Source organism: Rissa tridactyla, chromosome 2 (assembly GCF_028500815.1).
Source record: "Rissa tridactyla isolate bRisTri1 chromosome 2, bRisTri1.patW.cur.20221130, whole genome shotgun sequence".
Taxonomy (NCBI): domain Eukaryota; kingdom Metazoa; phylum Chordata; class Aves; order Charadriiformes; family Laridae; genus Rissa; species Rissa tridactyla.
In genome coordinates this window covers 141,953,110-141,973,141 of record NC_071467.1, presented here as the reverse complement: position 1 = coordinate 141,973,141, position 20,032 = coordinate 141,953,110, and the positions used below count along the sequence as shown (strand labels likewise).

The following is a 20,032-nucleotide window of genomic DNA, read 5'->3' as shown; positions in this document are numbered from 1 at the left end:
CCAAAGAGGTATATTAGATCCCTCAACTTCAAGCTATCCAGAGCTTGCTCGGCTTATTTGGCACCTCTGTGTTGCTGACACAGGCAGAACTTTAACAGATGGTCTTACAATACTGGCAGTTGTTTTGTGCTGTGCTAGTGGTGAGGGGAAATACTCTACACAAATTGTCTGCAATTCTGGAAAATAAATGAAGTACAAATCCGTATTAACCTCAAAAGCCAAACTATAAAAAGTCAGATTAGTCATTTAACGATGTATGTATGTGCTCTGGGTTAAATGCTCGGTTGCTGCAAAATGGCAATATTTCCCTGCAGCCAGGGGAACTATGCTTCACTTCAGTTTCTTCCAGGAATATCCATAAAGACTGTATCAATAGAAAGGTATCGGCATGCATTAGGAATAAGCCTTGAGACTCTTCCTCGTGATCAGCCCTGACCATCAGCAAAAGTACCTCCACAAACTGGGTGTTTTCACACAAATAGTGAAGCAACAGAGTGCAACTTAAGTTAACAGAATTTCTCTTTTTTCCCATGCCAAACAGAATTCAAGAAATAACACATCAGCTACTGTGCAAATGCTGAAATCAACAGCGACGACCAAGTAAACGGCAATTTTACGTTTTTCTTCACTCATTCAAAAAGAGCAGTATGTAGCACAAGCTGAATTTTACACTCGCTGCAGTGGAACTTGAACTCTACATAAAAGACCAGAACTGCTCCTCCTTTTTCTCTTTTATTGTGCCAAATTATCAGATATATCAGCTGGGTTGAACTAGTAAACCATGTATGCAGAATAGTGCTTATCAAAAGTAAACCCAACAATTCCCTTCACTAGTATATAACCTCCATGAAATCTATGTTCACACATAGGCATTACAGTCTAGTAGTGCAAATTTAGAACAGGCTTTTAGAAAATCACAAGTGTTTTAGTCCAATGCTCACCTCTTCTGTTAGCTTTAAATGAATCATGGCTTGAAAGATATTTCGCCCTGAGATTTCAGAGGCTCGGTCATTGAGTTCCCATCCCTTTCAATATATTTAGTTAGATAACGTGTCAGCTACTTTGTATGTTATTTTCACAATGTTAGTTATGTTGAAATACAGTTCCCTTAGGTAGCTTCAAAGCCCTAGAAGGAAGTAGAACCCTAAAAGCATTATCATAAAAGAGTCCTTCAAATGCAAGAGGTACATTCCAGTCTTCTGCTGGGACTGAATCAAAGCTGTACCCATTTTTTTAAAAATGTTATTTTATCCACTAAAGTTGGTTAAAAAACATGGTTGCTGGATCTGACTGATGTTATACATTTATGACTTTGATACGAGTTAAGAGATCTTTATCAGTTTCATGTCTAATTTTATACTGAAAGATCAAACAACTCCTAAGTTTGAAGCTGTTAACAAAAAAAATATTAAAACAACTAAATTTCAGATAGGTTTCATGTTTTCTTTTCCTCCCTCAGGACTTTTGCCAGACTAAGATGACACAACATACTTCCAGAAAGTACTTATACAAACGCAAGATAATCCGTCTCTGAAAGCATAAATTATTTCTCCTCGTGAAAAAAGAAAAATCAAAAGAAATGTTAAACAGACAGAGTCAAAATGTAGGAACATCAATCCCTCTGCTTCTCTTCCCAGGCGTAAACATTTTGTCAAACATTTGAAGCTACGTTCCTCTATGTAGCGCTTTGCTGTGAAATTCCCAGGAGAGAAGAGGAGTTGGTATACATATTTTAGTACCAATAATGCAAGCACCTCCTATCCTGGGAAGAGGTCCTCCCTTACAGATGCCAAATATGAGATAATCTGATGGGAAAACTTCACAATCATCCTTCCAGTTACTGAGAGCCTTCCCAGCTTCTACAACAGCGGGTCATAGCAACCCACTTCCTTGAGCCCATCCTCTGTAGAGCTCAGGTCCATGGTGAACATTTTCTGCTCTTGGAATGTATAGAAACCTTTCTGGCAAGAGGGATAGGAAACAAAAAGAGTCTCTTGGGGAAGCAAAAGGCAAAGGGAAGGGGATAGGCGCACAGGATTTATTTTATCCATTCTAACAATACCCAGCGCTCTACCAGACACCTTCTAAGGAAGGTTCAAGTAGGCCTTGACTAAACAATAATGGAATCATCTGCCTACAGCTGCAATCATTCTTGATGATTTGGAATACTACTTTTGGTAAAACAGTAGACATTCAAGGGATTTATAAATCTAAAAGAGAAAAAAAAAACCCGAACCCAACCAAGTGCAACATTTCCACGAAGTGATCACATCTCTTAGCGAATACAGATCTTTGTGCTACAATTCATGTCCCAGGCTGGGCATTACTCAATTTTGATATAATAAAATCCTATGGAATTTTGTCTTTGTCACAAAGACACAGTGTGTCTTTGTGATTTATCTCTTTGCCCTTCCTATCTAATATTTTCTGAAATAATATCCAAAATCTTTTTTCTTAAATACCTTTATAGTTTCAGTAGGCACTCCAGGCTCTGGAACTTTATCCAAGTAAGTAGTCAAGTCTTGATCCACGTGTTCAAACACTAATGTTAACTTGGTCTCTCTGTCTGTTCGTGACACGGTGCACACATCAAACAATCTGAGAGGAGGAAAAGAAAAGAGGAGGTAAGTATACAGAGATCAGTACAGACATACGCACCTTGCAGCTCATACATGTCTATTTAGATTTCTTACAGTACACAGAATGGAAAAAAGAGCTTTCCACTGGTAGAACGATCTTTGAGCTCCTGATTCATCAGATAACTACTGATACGTCAATAATATCATATCTCTCTCTCATGTGTGGATTCTGAAACAGGATTAAGTATTAAGAATTCATCAGCTGTTCAAAGCGAAATAATTACAAGAAAAAAATATTGTTTGGACAGAGCAACTAGAGTTAATACAGAAAATTACTTGATATTTATCCACATTCTATGCTGTAACAACACTTACAGACATTTAAAAAAAATTGCAAGAAACATTCTTGTGAAAAAATATACAAGGTGTTTGCATGCACCTTCAGTTTCTTCCCACATAACTCCCACGTTCACCGTTACACGGCTTTATAATTAAATGTCCTTTGGCAGAAACAGAATTTTTTTGTTGATTAGTCTTGCAAGTTCCTGGACGCAAGGAATACCTTGAGAGTTGGGATGCAGTCTGGAAAAAAGCTTTGTCCACAAGACACCACTATTAAGAAAGCTTTCTTCTCTCATCGCCTTCTGTCATTCTTTTACTGAAATTTCTTTATCATTTCACCTTGTTGCACAACATCAAATTCAAAGTAATTTGCAAAGCTCTTCATAATGTCACATTCCAATCCGATTACTCTAGTTTCTATTGTTTTCTCTTTTTAATTAGGATTTCTCTCATCTTCTCCACTTCATCTACCATACCAGCTTTAATCATCGTTTTATCCTTTTCACAAATTTCCACCCATCCTCTATGCTTCACCCCTATACTCAGACCAGTGACTTTCGCTGTTTCCTCAAGTCCCACTTCTGCAAAATCACAACAGAAAACCATCTTACAGATGGAAGGAAGGATGCTGCTCCCCGCTTACATACTTTACTAACGTGTTTATTCATTTAGTTTTAAATTGTAGAGATCAGACTGCCTTGCCCTCTGAAGCGAGGCACAAAATCAATTGTTACTTTTATTAGGTGACAGTAGATTTAAAAAAATGTATGAATACAGTTATTGAGAAAAAAGTCTATAGAGTTAAACTGAAGAACCTATCATCGATAACAAACCAAAGCAGCGTTGATACTACTGCTTATTTTCGTCAACATCATAGCAGTTATGTTGTTGTATTACATGTATCTTTCATCCTCTTACTTAGAATAACTGCTTCCTTACTTTGTGCAAAGTGCAGGATTTCTGACAACGTTATCAAGCAATAGTTTTGTTCTTTGTCCTGGGACTAAAGGATTTATATGCAGGACCCGTAGACAACAGATCACGCACAAAGCCTTGTGGGTCACTGCTTTTCAAAGAGGACATCTGACAAACAGACTAGGAAAACACTTTGTAGCAAGTTTTCACTTCTTACCTTAAATCTCAAAGTATTTCACAAGAGAAGGGAAGATAAGAATTGGCACAACTATCTGTGAAGACTGTAATCCAGGTTTAAAAGAGGGGTGTGTTTCACTTGAGATGATATAGATTTAACATGTTAAGGCCGTGGTCCCACTTCCCTAAATAATCTTTGGTCAGACACTTAAAAATTGTTTATTACCCACCATGTTTTAAAAATGGATGCATGCACATTCCTTTTAGCTTAAAGAAGCTTTTCAGTGAGTAATAATTTGGGAACTGTAGTTAGAGATTATGGAGAGACTGTCACCCTGCCTCTACTAGAAGACTAATCTGTACTTAATCTCTAATCATCACATGAACAAATATTAATTAAATTATTATGGTAACTGTGTAATTATGTAGCTATGTAAATTATTATAGTGACTTTAACAGCAAATGTCTTGGCACATTTCTCTTAAAGACCTTTATGGTTCCCTTAATGAGATGTACACGGAAGATAGATGTCCCGTACAGAGTAAATCAGTTTTGTGAAAAGTCACAAACCTTCCTGAAAAGTAAAACTCGCTGGTATTTGGCTGGAGGTTAATAATCTGCAATATATTTATATAAATCAATGTGGAATGTAGCCGGACTGCCTGTAACCCCAACACATGCAAATAGAGAGGAGCCAGACAGGTCTGAACATCTGAACATAAACACTGGAAAATATTTCCAACTGTATGATTCCTTTGTGTTGACCTACATTTACCTAAAAATGTTCTAAAACACCTTTTTTTGCCAGGTATTTAATACACTGGCAAAATTATCTTTTCAACTATAGCAGAATTATAATTCAAGAAAAAAAGGAAAAAAGATTTCACTGTATAGAATATAGAAGCAACATGTAATTTTGAACTCACTGTGGAGGGAAATGCTGATTCTCCCTTTAATTCTTCTGTATGTGGCTTATTTTGATTATGGCACAGCAAAATAAGGAACTCGGAGGAGTGCAATTCTAGTCACCTATTACTGAGTAATAATATTATCGCTGTGGAATAATATTATCTTTCCTTTTTATACACCCTTTATGTGAAACTCTAAATGCTTTACTGTTAATAATAAAAACTCCAGATCCTGCACCAGGCTGTGTGAAGTACATTGTGTTTACTCACAGAAAATACAGCCACTGCCTCAGAAAGATAATAATTTAAAGCCCAACTTATATGCACCCGCGACATTACAAGACGACAACGTCTGGCATTGCCTGTGCTAATCATTATGGAAATGGATTGAGAAAGACACAGCCTCTTTATTTAGTAGTTTCCATAGGGATAAAACTACTTTTTATAAATTATATTCTTTTACATCCACTGCGAGAAAATCAGCCATAGAGTTGTCGTCTTTAGTGAGGAACATCTCTGCTGTCTACAGTGCACAACTCTCAAGCCATTTCCTCATGATTTTCTGTACGTGAGGGGTTAGCTTTGCACAGAACAGGCAACAGCAAAAGGCCTTTTATTTAAAGAGTTACTATGTGGACACTGTCCTAAGTGAGGTAAACGTACCTCAATTAATACAGGATTTCCATACTGAATACTTTGTAAACACAAGCCCTGCCCTTCTATTGTACTTAGAAAAGAAACGTTTGAATTATTTGATTAAAGTAAGATCCGCTATGGGAAATCCTGCAAGTATTTAACAAGATGTTTGGCTGGGAGTCATACACCGCCTGATGTGTCGATCTGAACCGGAACACTGTTGAACACTTACGGAGTACCTGTGTTTTAATGCAGACATTTTTTCAAGTTAATTGTACTAAAGGAAAAAAACCGTATCCGATACAAATCTGTGCCTCCGCTTTAGTTTATGTGTTTAGTGCCTACTGGATCTTACTATAAACTAGCACAATACCTGCCTTCCTACAAAAATACTTTGGTTTTCTTTGAAAACTAGATGATGCCTCCTGAAGTCTCCAAAGCTTCTTACAACTTGTAATCTGACAAATGCAACCTCAGTTCATCTTCATTTTACAATGTAAAGCCTGAATGCTTAATGCTTTTATAAGAAAAAGCACAGTTATGTCAATTCCTTTGAAAACCATTGCATCTACTGACTGGTATTAACTAGAAAGTTCTTAACTTTTGCTTTTGAGATGCTCTGAGAATTGCTATAAAGTTATTGACTTTCAAGCAAAATAAACATTTTTTTCCTGAGCAAACAGAGATAGCAGCGATGGAGATCAAACCCATCAGCACAAGCCACCTGCAAGAAATACCGAAAACCAGATCTGACTTTAAGACCTGAAAAACTGTAGGACATCAGTTCTCTTGGCCACTGTCAAACAGATGAGTAAGTACATCTGGAAAATTAGCCAGATCATAGTCAAAGGGAAGGCCAAACAATTAGATCTTTGCTGCCAATGCATCGAATGGCTTATTGTTATTTTTATTGCAGTAGGACTAATCCAACATGAACACATATCCCTTTACTCTGCTGGTCACTCACAGCACTGAACAAAAACACAGTCCTGGCCCTCCAAAGTTTTTCAGTAACACGGATTTACTTTAATTTTCTTGGAAACAGTGTCTTCCTAGGAAGAGTTACTTCCTAGCTTATACATGACAGAGGAAGAGAACCGGCGCCATTGATTTATGAGTAGGAGAAATGTTCAGGAAGACTGTGGTGTGGTAAGTAGCGGCACAGCAATATGCTACAGTTTTAAGGTTTCATAAGTCTGGAGAAGGACTCAGATGGAAAGAGTTTGGTGGTCCCAACCTAACTCTGAAAGGTAGTTATCCACATGACAGAAAACCAGCACAGAATTTATGTGTGACTGACAGTGTTTACACAAACACCACAAGATTAGGATACCAAGACTATTACAGGTCATGACTGAGGTTTATTGACAAATAGGGGGGGGGGGGGAGGGGAGCCTGAATAGCTTCTGCTTTCACTGGCTTTGGCTCAGGTTAATCCTGTGAGTCTGTAGTTTTCAAGGGCAGAGAAATTTTCAGCCTCTCTTACCAAAAGGCATTGAAGAACAACAGTCAGGCATCCTTTGAGTCCAAATTTCAGCAGCAGCCTTAGACTCTTCTGTTCTCTTGAAGCCACTCAGCAGCAAGCCCTTCATTTCCCCCAACTTCTTAAACTACGTACTCCTTGAAAAAAATGGTTTTCTCCATACTTTTAATATTAGCTACCTTCTCCTTGCTTTTGAAGAGGAAAAAGACTCTGCTAACAGAAACCAGTCTCTACTTGAAATCACATATACCCAATGTATTGTAACAAAGGGGTCGTATTTCAGATGAAGAAGACAATAGCTGGGCAAGTGGAGTGGAACATGTGCGTTACGAGAACCATGTCCCACGTAGCAAAACAGGAAATAGAGCTTCACACTCTGAAACGTATGTCAGAGCTCTTTCCCTTTGTTCAGGACATGCTGCTTTGTCTCATCTTAATCAGCAATCACCTACTTCTCCACGCCTCTGAAAGCTAGTCTTTCAGACATAGATTTTTCTCACTCGAAGGAGATTTAGTGAAGTACTTCTAGATTAAAAAAGAGCACATGCAGATGAACAGGCTGCTAAATTTAAGTATCTCATATTTTAAGTGCATTTTCCTGGGATAACATTTGTAAAACCACGTAGTAATGCAAGACCTAAGTTCCATTTTCAAAAGCGTATGCAGTCTTCAGGAGCTTCCCAATGTGCTTGTCCCGCCAGATGCAGCTGCACCAATGTCCACCAATACTGAGGGTATGCCACAGCAGACTGCAATATAATGCAGAGACACTTGGACCACGCTCAATTGACCCACCTCGGTACTGGGCACGTATGGTGTGACAGCACAGCGCTGCCTGCAGCACTGTAAACTAGCCCACCGTGAGCTCCATCCAGCAGCAGTCAGATGCCTAGAGTCAAACTCGATACGTTAAAAAAAGCTTGGGTATCTCTACACTGCTCATGGCAACTTTACGTCTCAAATCCTTATTCTCTACGTTTCTACTGGTTTCTTGGAGTTTGTGAACGTTTTTCCCGCTTCGCTTCGCAGGAAAGAGTAGCAGGATCTCTTCTTGTCTTCAGAAGAAACTTCTTTCAGGCAAATAGCAGAAAAGGGCAGAACATAACGTCAGATAAAATAAATGAATTTATCTGGGACAGGCAGATGTTATGCAGATAGATGTTTTCAACTCTGCAGTCACTCACTCATTATCTGCTGCACACAGAGCAGAAAGAGCTACCGCGAAGAAGCAATCGCATGATGAACGCAAGGCAGCGGAAAAGTCCTGTCCTGGAGACCTACTCCAGCAGAGCTTGGCCAATATTCTTGCTTATAGCCCACTCACCAGTGAGGTTTCAGGGAAGGAAGGGGGATATTAGGATGACAAGGCAATCGTTCATCTGCAGGCTGAGCTTTGTGCTGTAATTTTTTCCAGTCTCTCTCCCTTTCTGACTTGGAAAAATTATTTAAAATGCTTAGCTGTATAAAAGATGTTTTTGTTCTTTAAGCGTGTGTGAGGAAGAGAGACAGAGAAACTGACAGAGAGAAATAGATGCTCTTGAAAGCGAAGTAAATAGCACTGGCTAAAGTCCGATAGTGTGGGCTGACTGGGCAAGCTTTCAACGCTCAGTACCGACTGCAGCCCTGACCTGCAACACCCCTGCTCTCCTGCGCTGGGCCCCACTCGAGCAACGACCAGCCCCGGTGCCAGACTGAATGGTTTTGTGATGCAGACAAATGTCTGCTCCGATGAAACCACCAAAGCTAATTCTCATTTTCAGCAGAAGCCAAGAGTTGTGCCCCAAAGATGAAAAGGCCAAGTACATTTACTCAGCGTGCCACCCAAGTCACTAAAAGATGCAGTTGTTAAAGAGTTTTACTTCAAGGGAAAATACGCCTGACAAGACGTTCTCTGCACCTCTCTGTTTATAGCAGCGTGCAGTCTTTTTTAGCCCTCGCACTGCCATTTCTTGTTCCCCTTCTTTGTGAAGGGAGAGTATTTTTAATAGGCAAGGACCAGAAATGGATCTGGTAAGGCTCAGTAATTCAAACAATAACCTGCCTTGCAGAACTTCACTTTCAGGACTCGTCCTACAGTTCACCAGTTTTTGAAATACTGAACTCCTCACCAGTTCATTCACAGCTTCAGTTGCAATTGATTTTAAATCCAAACTGGTCACACACTGAGGAATTGCCATTACAGAGAGAAAAGACCAGCCTGCTGGTGCCTACGCTTACTCCTGTGCGCTGCCCTACCAAATGGGCTGTCAGATTCTCTCTGCGAGGGACAGGCCAAGTCACCCCCAAATCAGAAAAATAACATGGCCTGTTGTGAAGACAGTCGCTGACAGATTGTTTAGGATCAGCAATAGCTGTCTGACCTATTCATAGTGCTCTCATGTGATCCTCCGGCAAGCAAATGTACGCTGCCTTTCAGAGTCACGTACACTGCCGTTATAGGGTGCTGAGAGCTTCCAGTGAGCTTCCATAAGCTTCCAGTTCAGACCACAAATTAAAGATGCTCCGATTCATTGGCAGAGCACGTGCACCTTTTATTACATGTTTTAGATTTTCTGTAGACTACCTTCCTCGGGGAAAGCCGCATTCCTTTTTACATTCCCTAAATTGCTCAACATGTAAATAAAACTTATGCATGAATATTGATTTTGTTTAATTCAAATGAAAGGAGTGCAGAAGTTATTCTGGACTCCCAGCTGTACCTGTGCAAGACGGGATGCCACAAAATTCAGTCTTTATTTGTAGGTATCTCACAGTCAGACTGATTGCTACAGACTCCACATTTCAGTTTGCATTTTGCATTCATGCTTGTGCCAAACCTACAGGATCTAAATCTAAGCTGATCATCTCTTTCCTGGATTTAAATAAAACCAACAACTCATCTTTGGAAGACTTTACAATACTATAAATTATCATTCATTCTTTAGTAGCTTAATAATCTAACCTATCTACACTTCAGACTTAATGGTGATGCCAACGTACCAAAAATAACAAAGGCAATAACAACCCTCCACTCCATATAAAAAGTATTCAGAGCAAAAAATCAAATGTCCATTTCGATAACTCTGCACCGTCTCGTATGGTTTTTTAAATCCTTGCAATATCACAGCAGTCCCTGAGGTGTTTAATTCCGGATTTTTTAAGCGGCAAGTAATTCCAGTGCAAATTTGATTCCAAGGTCTTGCTTTTTAAGAATGCATGGGGAAACCTAAAAACAAACAAGCAGGTACTGTATAAGATGACAGAAGGGGTCTACTGTTTTGATGGTTATCATCAATTCAGGGAGTGCTGTTCCTCAATGACCTCCAGGTGACTCTACAGCCATAATTCTACTGGGGGACGGTGGCAAAACTCAGGTTCTGTTTGAATCCGAATGAACCTTCCGGTGTACACTAAGCCCTCAGGAATACAAGCAAACACAGCCTGACCGAGAGTACTCGTGAAGGGCAAATGCAGTCATCAGAGCCATTGAACAAGTAAGGTAAGGGGGTTTGCTAAATGGTGCAAACACACCTGAGCCCTGATGATGGTGCCACCCCTTCCCAGGAAGAAGGGCCGGTACCGGCAGCAGCTGAAAGGAGCCCAAAGCTGGTATGGCGATGGCAATGAGGAGGGGAAAGAGAGCACTGGGTGCAAAATATCTTGCTGTGGTTCTTTTACTGGCACTCACAACAGTTTGGATGAAGACCCTCAGAAAAAGTATTGTAGTAATGATTCATGAGATACCGACACATTAAAGCCTTGTAAGAAAATACATTTCTACAACATTTCATGGGTAAAGATGGGACCCAATGGTCCGTGTTTCTCCAAGAAGGATCAAGAGCCGACTTTTAGAAAGGGAAAACTTCCACGGTTCAACAATACTCCACTGCAAAAGCAAAAGTGCAGGAAAACATAAAAAAAAGCCTAAAGAAAAATAAAAGGCTGAATTGGCTAAAAGTTGTCAATACCAATATGCACAAAGTAACTAAATAGTGTATATGTTAGTAAAGACAGCTGTTCATTTGAAAACCAAATTCATTCTTTTTATTCCTTTGAATTGCGTTCTAACGTAGTCAAAGAATTATTAAGGAAATCTGTAGGCTTTTTAATGTAACACGCTGTATATCCATGTATTAAACAGAAAGCAATTAGTATACATTGGAGTGAAACACAGTAAAACATTGCAGGGTTCACTGCAGTGCCAATTTGTTTATATTTGGGTTTATTATTATGTATCATTTCTTAAATACAACGTTCTTGGCTCTCTAGATGACATTATAGCAGAGAAAATCCTTGGTAAGAGAATGAAACAAGCACCACTCTGGGAAATCAGGTGCAAACTTCTTAACAGAGCCTGTTTGTTTATTGCTATGACAGCACGGTCAGTTGACATAACACAAGCTTTGAGCAGTATTTTATGAAACGTTTTTAGATCCGTCAGTACAACAATGCAATTTTGGAGATAGGGTAGTAGAGCGCAGAAAAAAAACTGTCTTAGATCTTCATCTTGCGCGATCCACTAGCCCTGAACTACCCCAGAACTCACCCTGCACTTAACTTCCAGCGTGCAAACAACCTAAGTGACTTCTAAGGAAGTATACATCATCTAAGGCTTTGTCTCCCTTATACGCCTGGTATCTTTCAGAAATGAAACAGAGAAGAAAACAAAAAAATAAAAAGATAATTCATTGTCTGTGCACATGGAACAAAAGGCCAAAAAAGGCTGGTTTTCTCTCCCTTATACTCAGCCAGTCGTTACCTGGACAGGGTGATGTAAACCCCTGAATGCCATTTAAACCTGTATCTACTGCGAGAGTTGGTGTGTGTGTTCCCGCTCTGGTTTCTCTCATCTGTGCAGTGAGAACTCTACAACTTGGAGCATTGCACGTGAGCTCCCCTTTTGCACCCTTTTTTTGTGTCCTTATCTGTACTACAGTCTCTCCTTCCTAACTTTTTAATTGCCTTTAGCTAATTTTTGAGTATGGCCATACATCTCTGAAAACAATGTTCACAATGTATTCCAGAGAGTTCATCAGACTATTTGTTTTTCCTTAAGTTCTGAAATGAACAAAACTGCGAACAGTTGCTTTTCCCGTCCTGGGGGACTAGAAACGTTGCCTTTCTAGTTCTGGGGGACTAGAAAACAGCAACAGATATGAACGGTTCTTGTTATCTTACAAATGGAACCAGGAATTTAACACCAGATATTTAAACTGCATGAAAACAACTTTTTAAAAATGTTTTAATCTGTTGAAAGAATCTGTTTATGGATTCACTAGAACTGCTCAAAATTTCCTGAAAAAGGACCAGACATATCCACCCACTTCCAAGGCAAGCACTGCGGCGAACGCAGTTCCCACATTCAGCAATAGACGAAGAGAAAATCCAAAAGGTGTCTTACATTTTGTTTGTTGACTTCCACACATGCTTGTCCTGCATGAAGTTAAAAGACATAAAAATAGAGACGCAGTTGATGCGTGATACGGGGAATGACTTTGATCAGGCTTTGATGCCAGATAAACTCCCAAGAAGTCCATGTGCCGTGACGCCAGGGGCACCGTTAAGTGCAGACAAAGGGAATTCCTCCATTCACGTCAGCAAAACCCGTCAGGGAGCACAGCGGGCTCAACTAACCTCCCTGCGGCACCGCACCACGTCCTAACGCCACCACTCAACGTGGTACCAATCACATCCCATCTGCCCCAAAGCAAAGAGCACTCAGGTGATTTCCGAAAATTGAAAGACAGCGGCAATTGCTCACATGGGTAAGAAAAACAAACAGGATTTGGCCAGGTTTTGGGAGGCAACCAGATTTATGCACCTGAACATGGCACTCGTCTTTATAAGTTGCATTCTAAAAGAAAAACTGAGTGGCAGAGAGTAATATATAACTTCATAAGGGAAAGAAAACGGTGAGGGGGTATTTATTCTACAACCAAAGCATCGAAACTAAGGGAACACAAAGTTAGGTAAAGCTTTAATTCAGCACATACAGAGGGCAGATTTAAGGTTTGCAGGAAAACTAACAATGCCATTGAAGGTAGCTGTCTTTAGGTAGCCATCATCAGAGCGTTCAAATGCCACCCATCTACACAAGAGCCTGGCAGAGCTCCTGGAGCGCTGAGTTCTCCTCTCAGCTACCGTGGAAGAAATATAACTCATGTAACAGAGATGCTCAAGGGTTTGGTGGTTCATCTGAAAAAGTCATGTAGGTCTCTACATATTCAAGAGAAAGAAGGTCGGTTGGATCACTCTAGGGGGTACTGGCTCTCCTTGCTTGCTATGGAAGATGCCTAGATGACTAATTTAGACCAGGCGCTTGAAGTTAACTGAATTTAAGAGAGAGGAGTCTTTGCCAGGCAGACTGTAATTGAAAGACTTTACTTGGTGGGATTCCAGATTATGTTCAATTAATTTTTGAAGATATTTACAAATATTTCTTCTCAGGAGGAACATAAAAGAAAATCAAAGAGACATCAAAAAAAAAAAAAAAGAGAAAAAAAGAAAAAGACTTTGAAAATGCCTCTGCCCTGTTCACTCAACCCCCACAGACCGGGATCAATCCTAAAAAGCTCTGCACACAAGAGCCTTTACCTAAGCCTCACGAAGTCAGTACATGAATTTAACTGGCTTTGGCTCAGGTCCAGAATTCCCTTTAATTTGAAAGGAGTTTCACCTGCGACAAACTTGCAGCATAGAGTTTAATATTCATGTTGTGCAGAACAGAAACAAATGAGACTAATAAATCTTCAATAGAAATTTACAAGATTTTTCTGGCTTAATAAATTTAGCCAGAGGGCAATTGCTCTTAAACACTCGATACATAAAAAGGGATCCTCATTTCCATTAGCATGCAAATTCCTTACACATCTCATCAGAATTTAAGATTTCGCATTTTACAAGTTTTTTAAAAATGTGGACCTCATGGCTGCTCTTTTCCACATTCACAGTCATTCACACGTGGCCGTTCAAGCTCCTTGGCTGTCATGACATTTCTCTACTAAGCTTTTTTTTTTTTTTAAATTAATTCATAGCACGTGCAAAGAAAACTAAAAATGTCTATTTCTGTAAGAGCCTCAGGTGCTTTCATCCTCCAGTTCCTCAGGTAGATGTCTAATACACGTTTCCTCCTTTTCCAGCCAGTTTACCCAGCACGGTGAGCCAGCCATTTAAAGATTAATGCACACGCAGTGAAGTAGTCTACAGGCTGTACAGCTCTTTAAGTATTTCCTTTAAGCTCTTGCACACATATGTAAAAGAAAACAAATTAAAGATTATTTGCAGGGTTTGGCAATGAAAATGAGGTGTTAGTAGCATTTTGAGCTGGCAATAAATTTTATTCGACTGTTTTATTACTTTGGGGCAAAGGCAACTATTTCTTTTGGGGCGTCTTTTAGCAGCGTGAGATTAGGGTTTACGTTTTAATGCATGGAGAGTTTTGAAACAAATTCAGCGTTTTGTAAATGATGGTGCATGTCAGATGTAAATACATGACAAAACTGCATTTTGGTTGTTTTGCAACAATGCCTTCCACATTTCTGAAAGAAATGAGCACACTATAATAAATCTTGCAAAACAAGGTCTGGTTCCCGGAGCGCTAAAACATTTTTACATCTAGGCAAATGAAAACAAGGTACATCGACCCACGCTCTGGAAGCGAAGGAGAGTGTGCTCTGCAACGTCCGGGCAGCCAGTGTCAGCTCGGGCTGAGCCGAGGAAGATCCGAGGACAGCAGAGCGTAATGGCTGAGGCTCCGCAGCACTAACTAACATGGCTCCGCAGCTTCCAGCTGGCTCAAAGCACCGGCAGAGCGAGTAGGCATCTGCCTGGGAAGGAGGCAGGGCTGGCTCACATCTGCTTGCAGATGCTGCATGGACTTATGAAGCCGTGGAAGCAGATTACTTAAAACCATAGAGCAAGTCAGTGTCAAAACTGCCGAGCCTCAATTTGCTAGAAATTATGGCTTTGGGTCTGTCCTGCTCTTACACCATTCCCTAAGCTATCTCTGCTCCTTCTTGCTTCCGAAAAATACTGGGCAAGGTGGAAATTGTTCTAACCATTTCTAAGCCATATATGAATTGTTTTATTCATATAATTATTTTTGTTTCAAGAATAAGTCAAGAGACATTGAGGGCTGAAGGAGCCGGTCCTCATTATTTTCTCTAATCCATCCCCAAACCCTACAAGCATCCCGTTTACCTCTGTTTGGAGAAACAGCACAGAAACGTATATCACAGCCGATGGGCTTGAGCCTTTGTACAGCTGACCATCCAGGCAACACTACACACCACACAGGGCCCACAGAACCAGCACAGTCTACAAAAGCCTTTGCCGGCTGTGCTTAGCTTGTCTATTCCAGTGACACGCTACCATCTTTTTTTTTTTTCCCCCCGATTTCCACCTCTTTTCTATCTAACAGAAACGACTACCTCTCTTAGCTCTTCTTCAGAGCTTCCATTTATATTCTACTCAAATAAGTAGTCAAGGAAAAGCCAAATTTTCACACTGTGAAATGTCATACTGGACATCTTTATTTGTGTACATTTTTAATATGAATTTTCTCGCTTATTGCACCCCAGGCTTTTAATTAAGCTGCCACTGGACTACAATTATATCAATTGCTATATCGCGTAACTTCTCTGTGTGTGTGCGTGTGTGTGTGAACACTTACCAGTGGCACTAGACTGCCAAGACAAATATGTTACCACTCACGTGGCCTATATTCCCAATATGCACTGGAATAGCAGAAGTTAGAAAATAAAATAAGATTCCAAACTCAAGGAGTCAAGAGTAATTAAATTGAATAGACACAGGGAAGACATTAAGGAAATGTACGATCTTAGATAGTAAAGATATGGCTGCATTAATTGCAAGGGGAAAAAAAGACATCATAAAACTGTCAAGATAAGTTAAGTGATTTAGGGTCCAAGGTCCTAAATTACAAAATAACCTAGGTATTTAGGGTCGTCTGCACATTTGAGAATTACGGGACTTGTTCCCCAAAGTGCCACTTCTCGATGACTTTCAATTAGTATCCCAACGTCTAAATCATAAGAATACAGGATTGGAAGAAAAACCTGAGACTAGTTGCCTGCATTAATAAGCACCCACATGAGGACGCGCACATTAATAAGCATTAATAAGCCTGCATTAATAAGCACCCACATTTCTGAGGATGCGCAGACACTGCAAGCCAGAAGATGCTTCCTACTGTCCCGCACTGAATGCAGAGCTAGAAGGAGAGCTACGGCCCCGGAGCCTTTCCTTACAGCACATTTTAGCTCGAGAGCCTCCCCGTCACCCCAGGTCCCTGCAGCAGTAAGATATTCGTGAAATAAAACTCCAAAGTTATTCCAGGAAGCTGACCTCTACCATTTTACACAGGATATTAAATAGACCCCAGCTGTCTCCACTTAGAAGTGACTTAGTTCATATGTTTTATAAAGGTCCATTCAGCCGCTTTCTCAGTTATCACAGAATTGAAGTGACTTTCTGTGAAGAAAAAGCCAAACTTTCTGGTGATTTCCCTTACCTACTTTTCATGCAGGCATGTCTTGGTTTTCAAACACCACAACTGGCACCTATATGTTCTGAAATAAGAATCCGTGTCTGGATTATGAAAATATTTAACTGAGAAATAACTGTCTCAAGCCCATTTGGAAGAAACATACACAGTAGGGCATTTTTTTTTTTTTTTTGCGAAATCCAGGAAGACACAGTAGTCTTCATTTCCATGAATGCCTCCGTATGCAAGCCCCTACGGTATGTGACTATTGATCTAAGTGCAGTACAGTCCACATGATTTTACTCCAGAAGGCAGAGAAGTGACAGGGATTTAGATTTTCCAAAGCACAAGAACACTTCTTCAGGCTTGTGAAAATGAAAGTGATCCATATATTAGAAATGCCATGACAGTCGTGCCCATTTGGAAAATTTTAGTCAGATTGTTTCAAGAACTCAACGGTCTCTTTAAGAAGAGCCTCCATTTAAAAGCCGACAAAATGATATTGCAGTATTTTTGTGTAAAGGACGTGCTCTGGGATGAATGAGCTCTGGAACTGAGTGATTAATGCAATTTAAAGATGGCAATTTCATGCTTAAAAGAAGAAAGATCAAAGTGGCCTTTACAAGATTTGAAAAATTTAAAAAAGGGTCAATATTAAAAGGAGACACATCATCCCATCACCTAAATATTCCCTAAAACCTTTAAAAATATACATTTGTACTGCACACAGGAGGAAAAAAAGCCGTCTGTTTCAAAAACTAGTTCTGCTGCCTTTAAATATTGCCATCGCCTGTCCAATTGCCTGCTGCAGAGGGCTGTGCCCCAGTTAGGTTAAGCCATTAGATGTTTACTCTTTTGGATATTGCCTGGGCTCTTTGCCACTCACATCAGGCTTTATAATTTTCATTTGCTCTTTCCAGAACACATTTAATAAAATTTACTCTTTTATTATACTTAGGAGTGAGATGGCATTTCAGTTCCAAGTTCCAATTTTCAATGTCATGTAACTTTTTAAAAACAATTAGCTTTTGGGATGGGGTTTTTTTTCCTGGCTTGCCCTCATTCCCTTTCAATTTTTTCTTTTAACTTTAAAAAAGAAAACTGTGCAGGCATTTTTAAGGCACATACTTTAAACTAATTGCAGTCCTACATGTCTAACAAACCTCATTCATGTTACAAAATAATAATTCAGAAATTCCCAGTGTAAATGCAGTCAAATCTGGAAATTTTCATGGTTTTTCTTTTCCACATATGCACACACACACATGTAATATGCATATCCAAACAAGTTATTAGAGCCTCTTATTTGCTTTACTACAACTGTATTGTCTTAGCAGTTCCATAATAAAAAAACCGCTGTTTTCAAGCTTTGTAAATCAAGCCGCATAAAAGAACTAGCTCCACACTCAACATAAAAAACGATGCAGCAGCATCTGTTAGCGTTATTGATTGATTTTAATTTTTCAGGCTATTACCGAACAATGTGGGTTGACACATTTTGAGACTATGGAAAAATGAAACATTAAATTAAAAAACCAAAATTATTCCAAGAGATAAAGGTATAGTACCACTGATTTCCAAGCACTTGGGTCTTGGATAATTCAGAGCGGAATATAAGTTAAGCACCAGAATTTTTCAACTACTTGAGATTGTACAATCACATAATTTGCTTGAAAGAAATTTGAGGCATTGAAACTATGTGCAGCATCAGAATTTTATCAATAATGAGATAATTAGCCCACTTAATGGCAAATCCTATATGACACCAGTATGGCAGAGTGAAGGGAAATGAGAAAAATACGTAAGAGAAACTGCAGCTGAGAAAGCTTTGAAAGGTGCCCTAAGCCACTTGTAGGCTGCATGACTGGCCATCTCCAACACACGGCTTCAGCTACTCTTCCTCTTGTAAAAGATTAACAAGTTTTGACCAAAATGGCTTCTGCTGGAGCTTAAAATTGGGCACAGGGTAACCAGGCAATGCCCACCCATTCCAGCTACCTCCTGTTCCCCTTCGTACTTTAACTCCAAGTGCAAACTAGAAGCAGATGGTCTGAAGTCAGTACATATCACAGAAACCCACACTCTGCTATTAGGAAAAGTACATCATTTTTGCCAACTGATAAAAAAGGCATCTTGCACAAACCCTTACCAACAATCCATATACTTTGATAAAAAAATGTAAGTTCCCCTACAATAACTAATTTCTTATTTGATTACCTCCTCTAATTTCTCATAGTTCAAGTGCCCTCTGATTTCAACACTAGCTTTTTCTTCCCCCACCCCCAAAATAATTCCCTATTTGCTTTTGTAACTTCTCTTATTTGCTGTACAAACACCCTACTAGCGTTTCCACTTTCCACCTTCGAACTTGAACCGTACTGACTGACATTAATCTCACCTGGCTGTAGGAGGCTACAGTTGGGTGTCCGCTCCGCGTTAGCCACCTGGGCTCTCTCTGCAGTCAATCACAGGGAGGCATTTCCAGAGGGAAATTCACTCTGCTCCAGGGTGAGTACGGAGGGTCAGCGGGATGAATTATTCTCAGAAAGTGCATCCTCTCTCTGCACTCGCTACGGGGAGATGCTAATGACTAGGATGGAGTATACCTTTTATATTCAGACAGTTAAAGTTAGATGTCTGCTCACAACTATCTTACATTCCTGGTTTATTTTTTTTTTAATGCATGGCTATGTGTTTACGTGTATACATGGCTATGTGTATACGTTTAAAATGTCCTGCTATATCCAGCACCCAGGAAGAGGGTATAGATCCAAAGCAGCAGCCAGGATTTCCAGTGACAGGACGGAGCATCAAACCAGGGAAAGATGTAGGACCCAAGTGACAAAATACGCTGCTAAAAATCTCTATTTAAGTACCTACCAAGTTAAATCGAAGCATTTTCATATCCTTCCTCTTGACTGTTGAATTTTTGATTACCTCCTGTTTCTCAATCTCTTTTTTCTAAAGCCTATTGTTAGTACATCAAGTTTGGGAACCATCCCTTTACCAAAGATACCAGATTTAATTATTGCGGCCAGTATGATTGTGTGTCTTCACTATAAGAATTTCTTAAACCAGCTATTGCAAGCTACTTCAGGCTATGAAGAGACTGGTCTCTCTTCCTTATACCCCAGGAACGGCTGTTTCATTGACAGTGTCTGTAAGTTTTGTCTTTAAACTTTGCCTGATTTGTCCACATTACTATGAACGGTGGTTGAAATTGTCCTTTATTACTGTTTTAGTAAACTTAGATGACTTTCCAGCTTCTTCCAGAATTATAGTCTCAATATCCTTTCACTGATCTAGAAGATGGCAGAAGATTTAAATTTGTTTTTTATGACTTAAGCTTTGTTTCTGCAGAATGGTCTTGTCCACTCTCAGCGTTGGGTTACCGGAAACCAAGCAGTCTTTGAAATGTATTTTCTTAGAGACTTCACAATATCCTATTGATTTGGGACATTCCAATATGTTTAAAATGTCTTCTAACAAGGACCCCTCATCAGTGTTG

At 39.7% G+C, this 20,032-nt stretch overlaps 1 protein-coding gene across 3 annotated transcripts in view; it reads right to left on the bottom strand.

Annotated features, from left to right (window-relative positions):
- CDK6 (cyclin dependent kinase 6) overlaps positions 1-20,032 on the bottom strand; it is a 139,524-nt gene that overhangs the window by 105,547 nt on the left and 13,945 nt on the right. For all 3 annotated transcript variants that reach the window (XM_054190841.1, XM_054190843.1, XM_054190842.1), the window contains one exon: positions 2,463-2,598. In XM_054190841.1, coding sequence (XP_054046816.1) covers positions 2,463-2,598 — 136 coding nt within the window. The remainder of the gene's footprint in view (positions 1-2,462; positions 2,599-20,032) is intronic.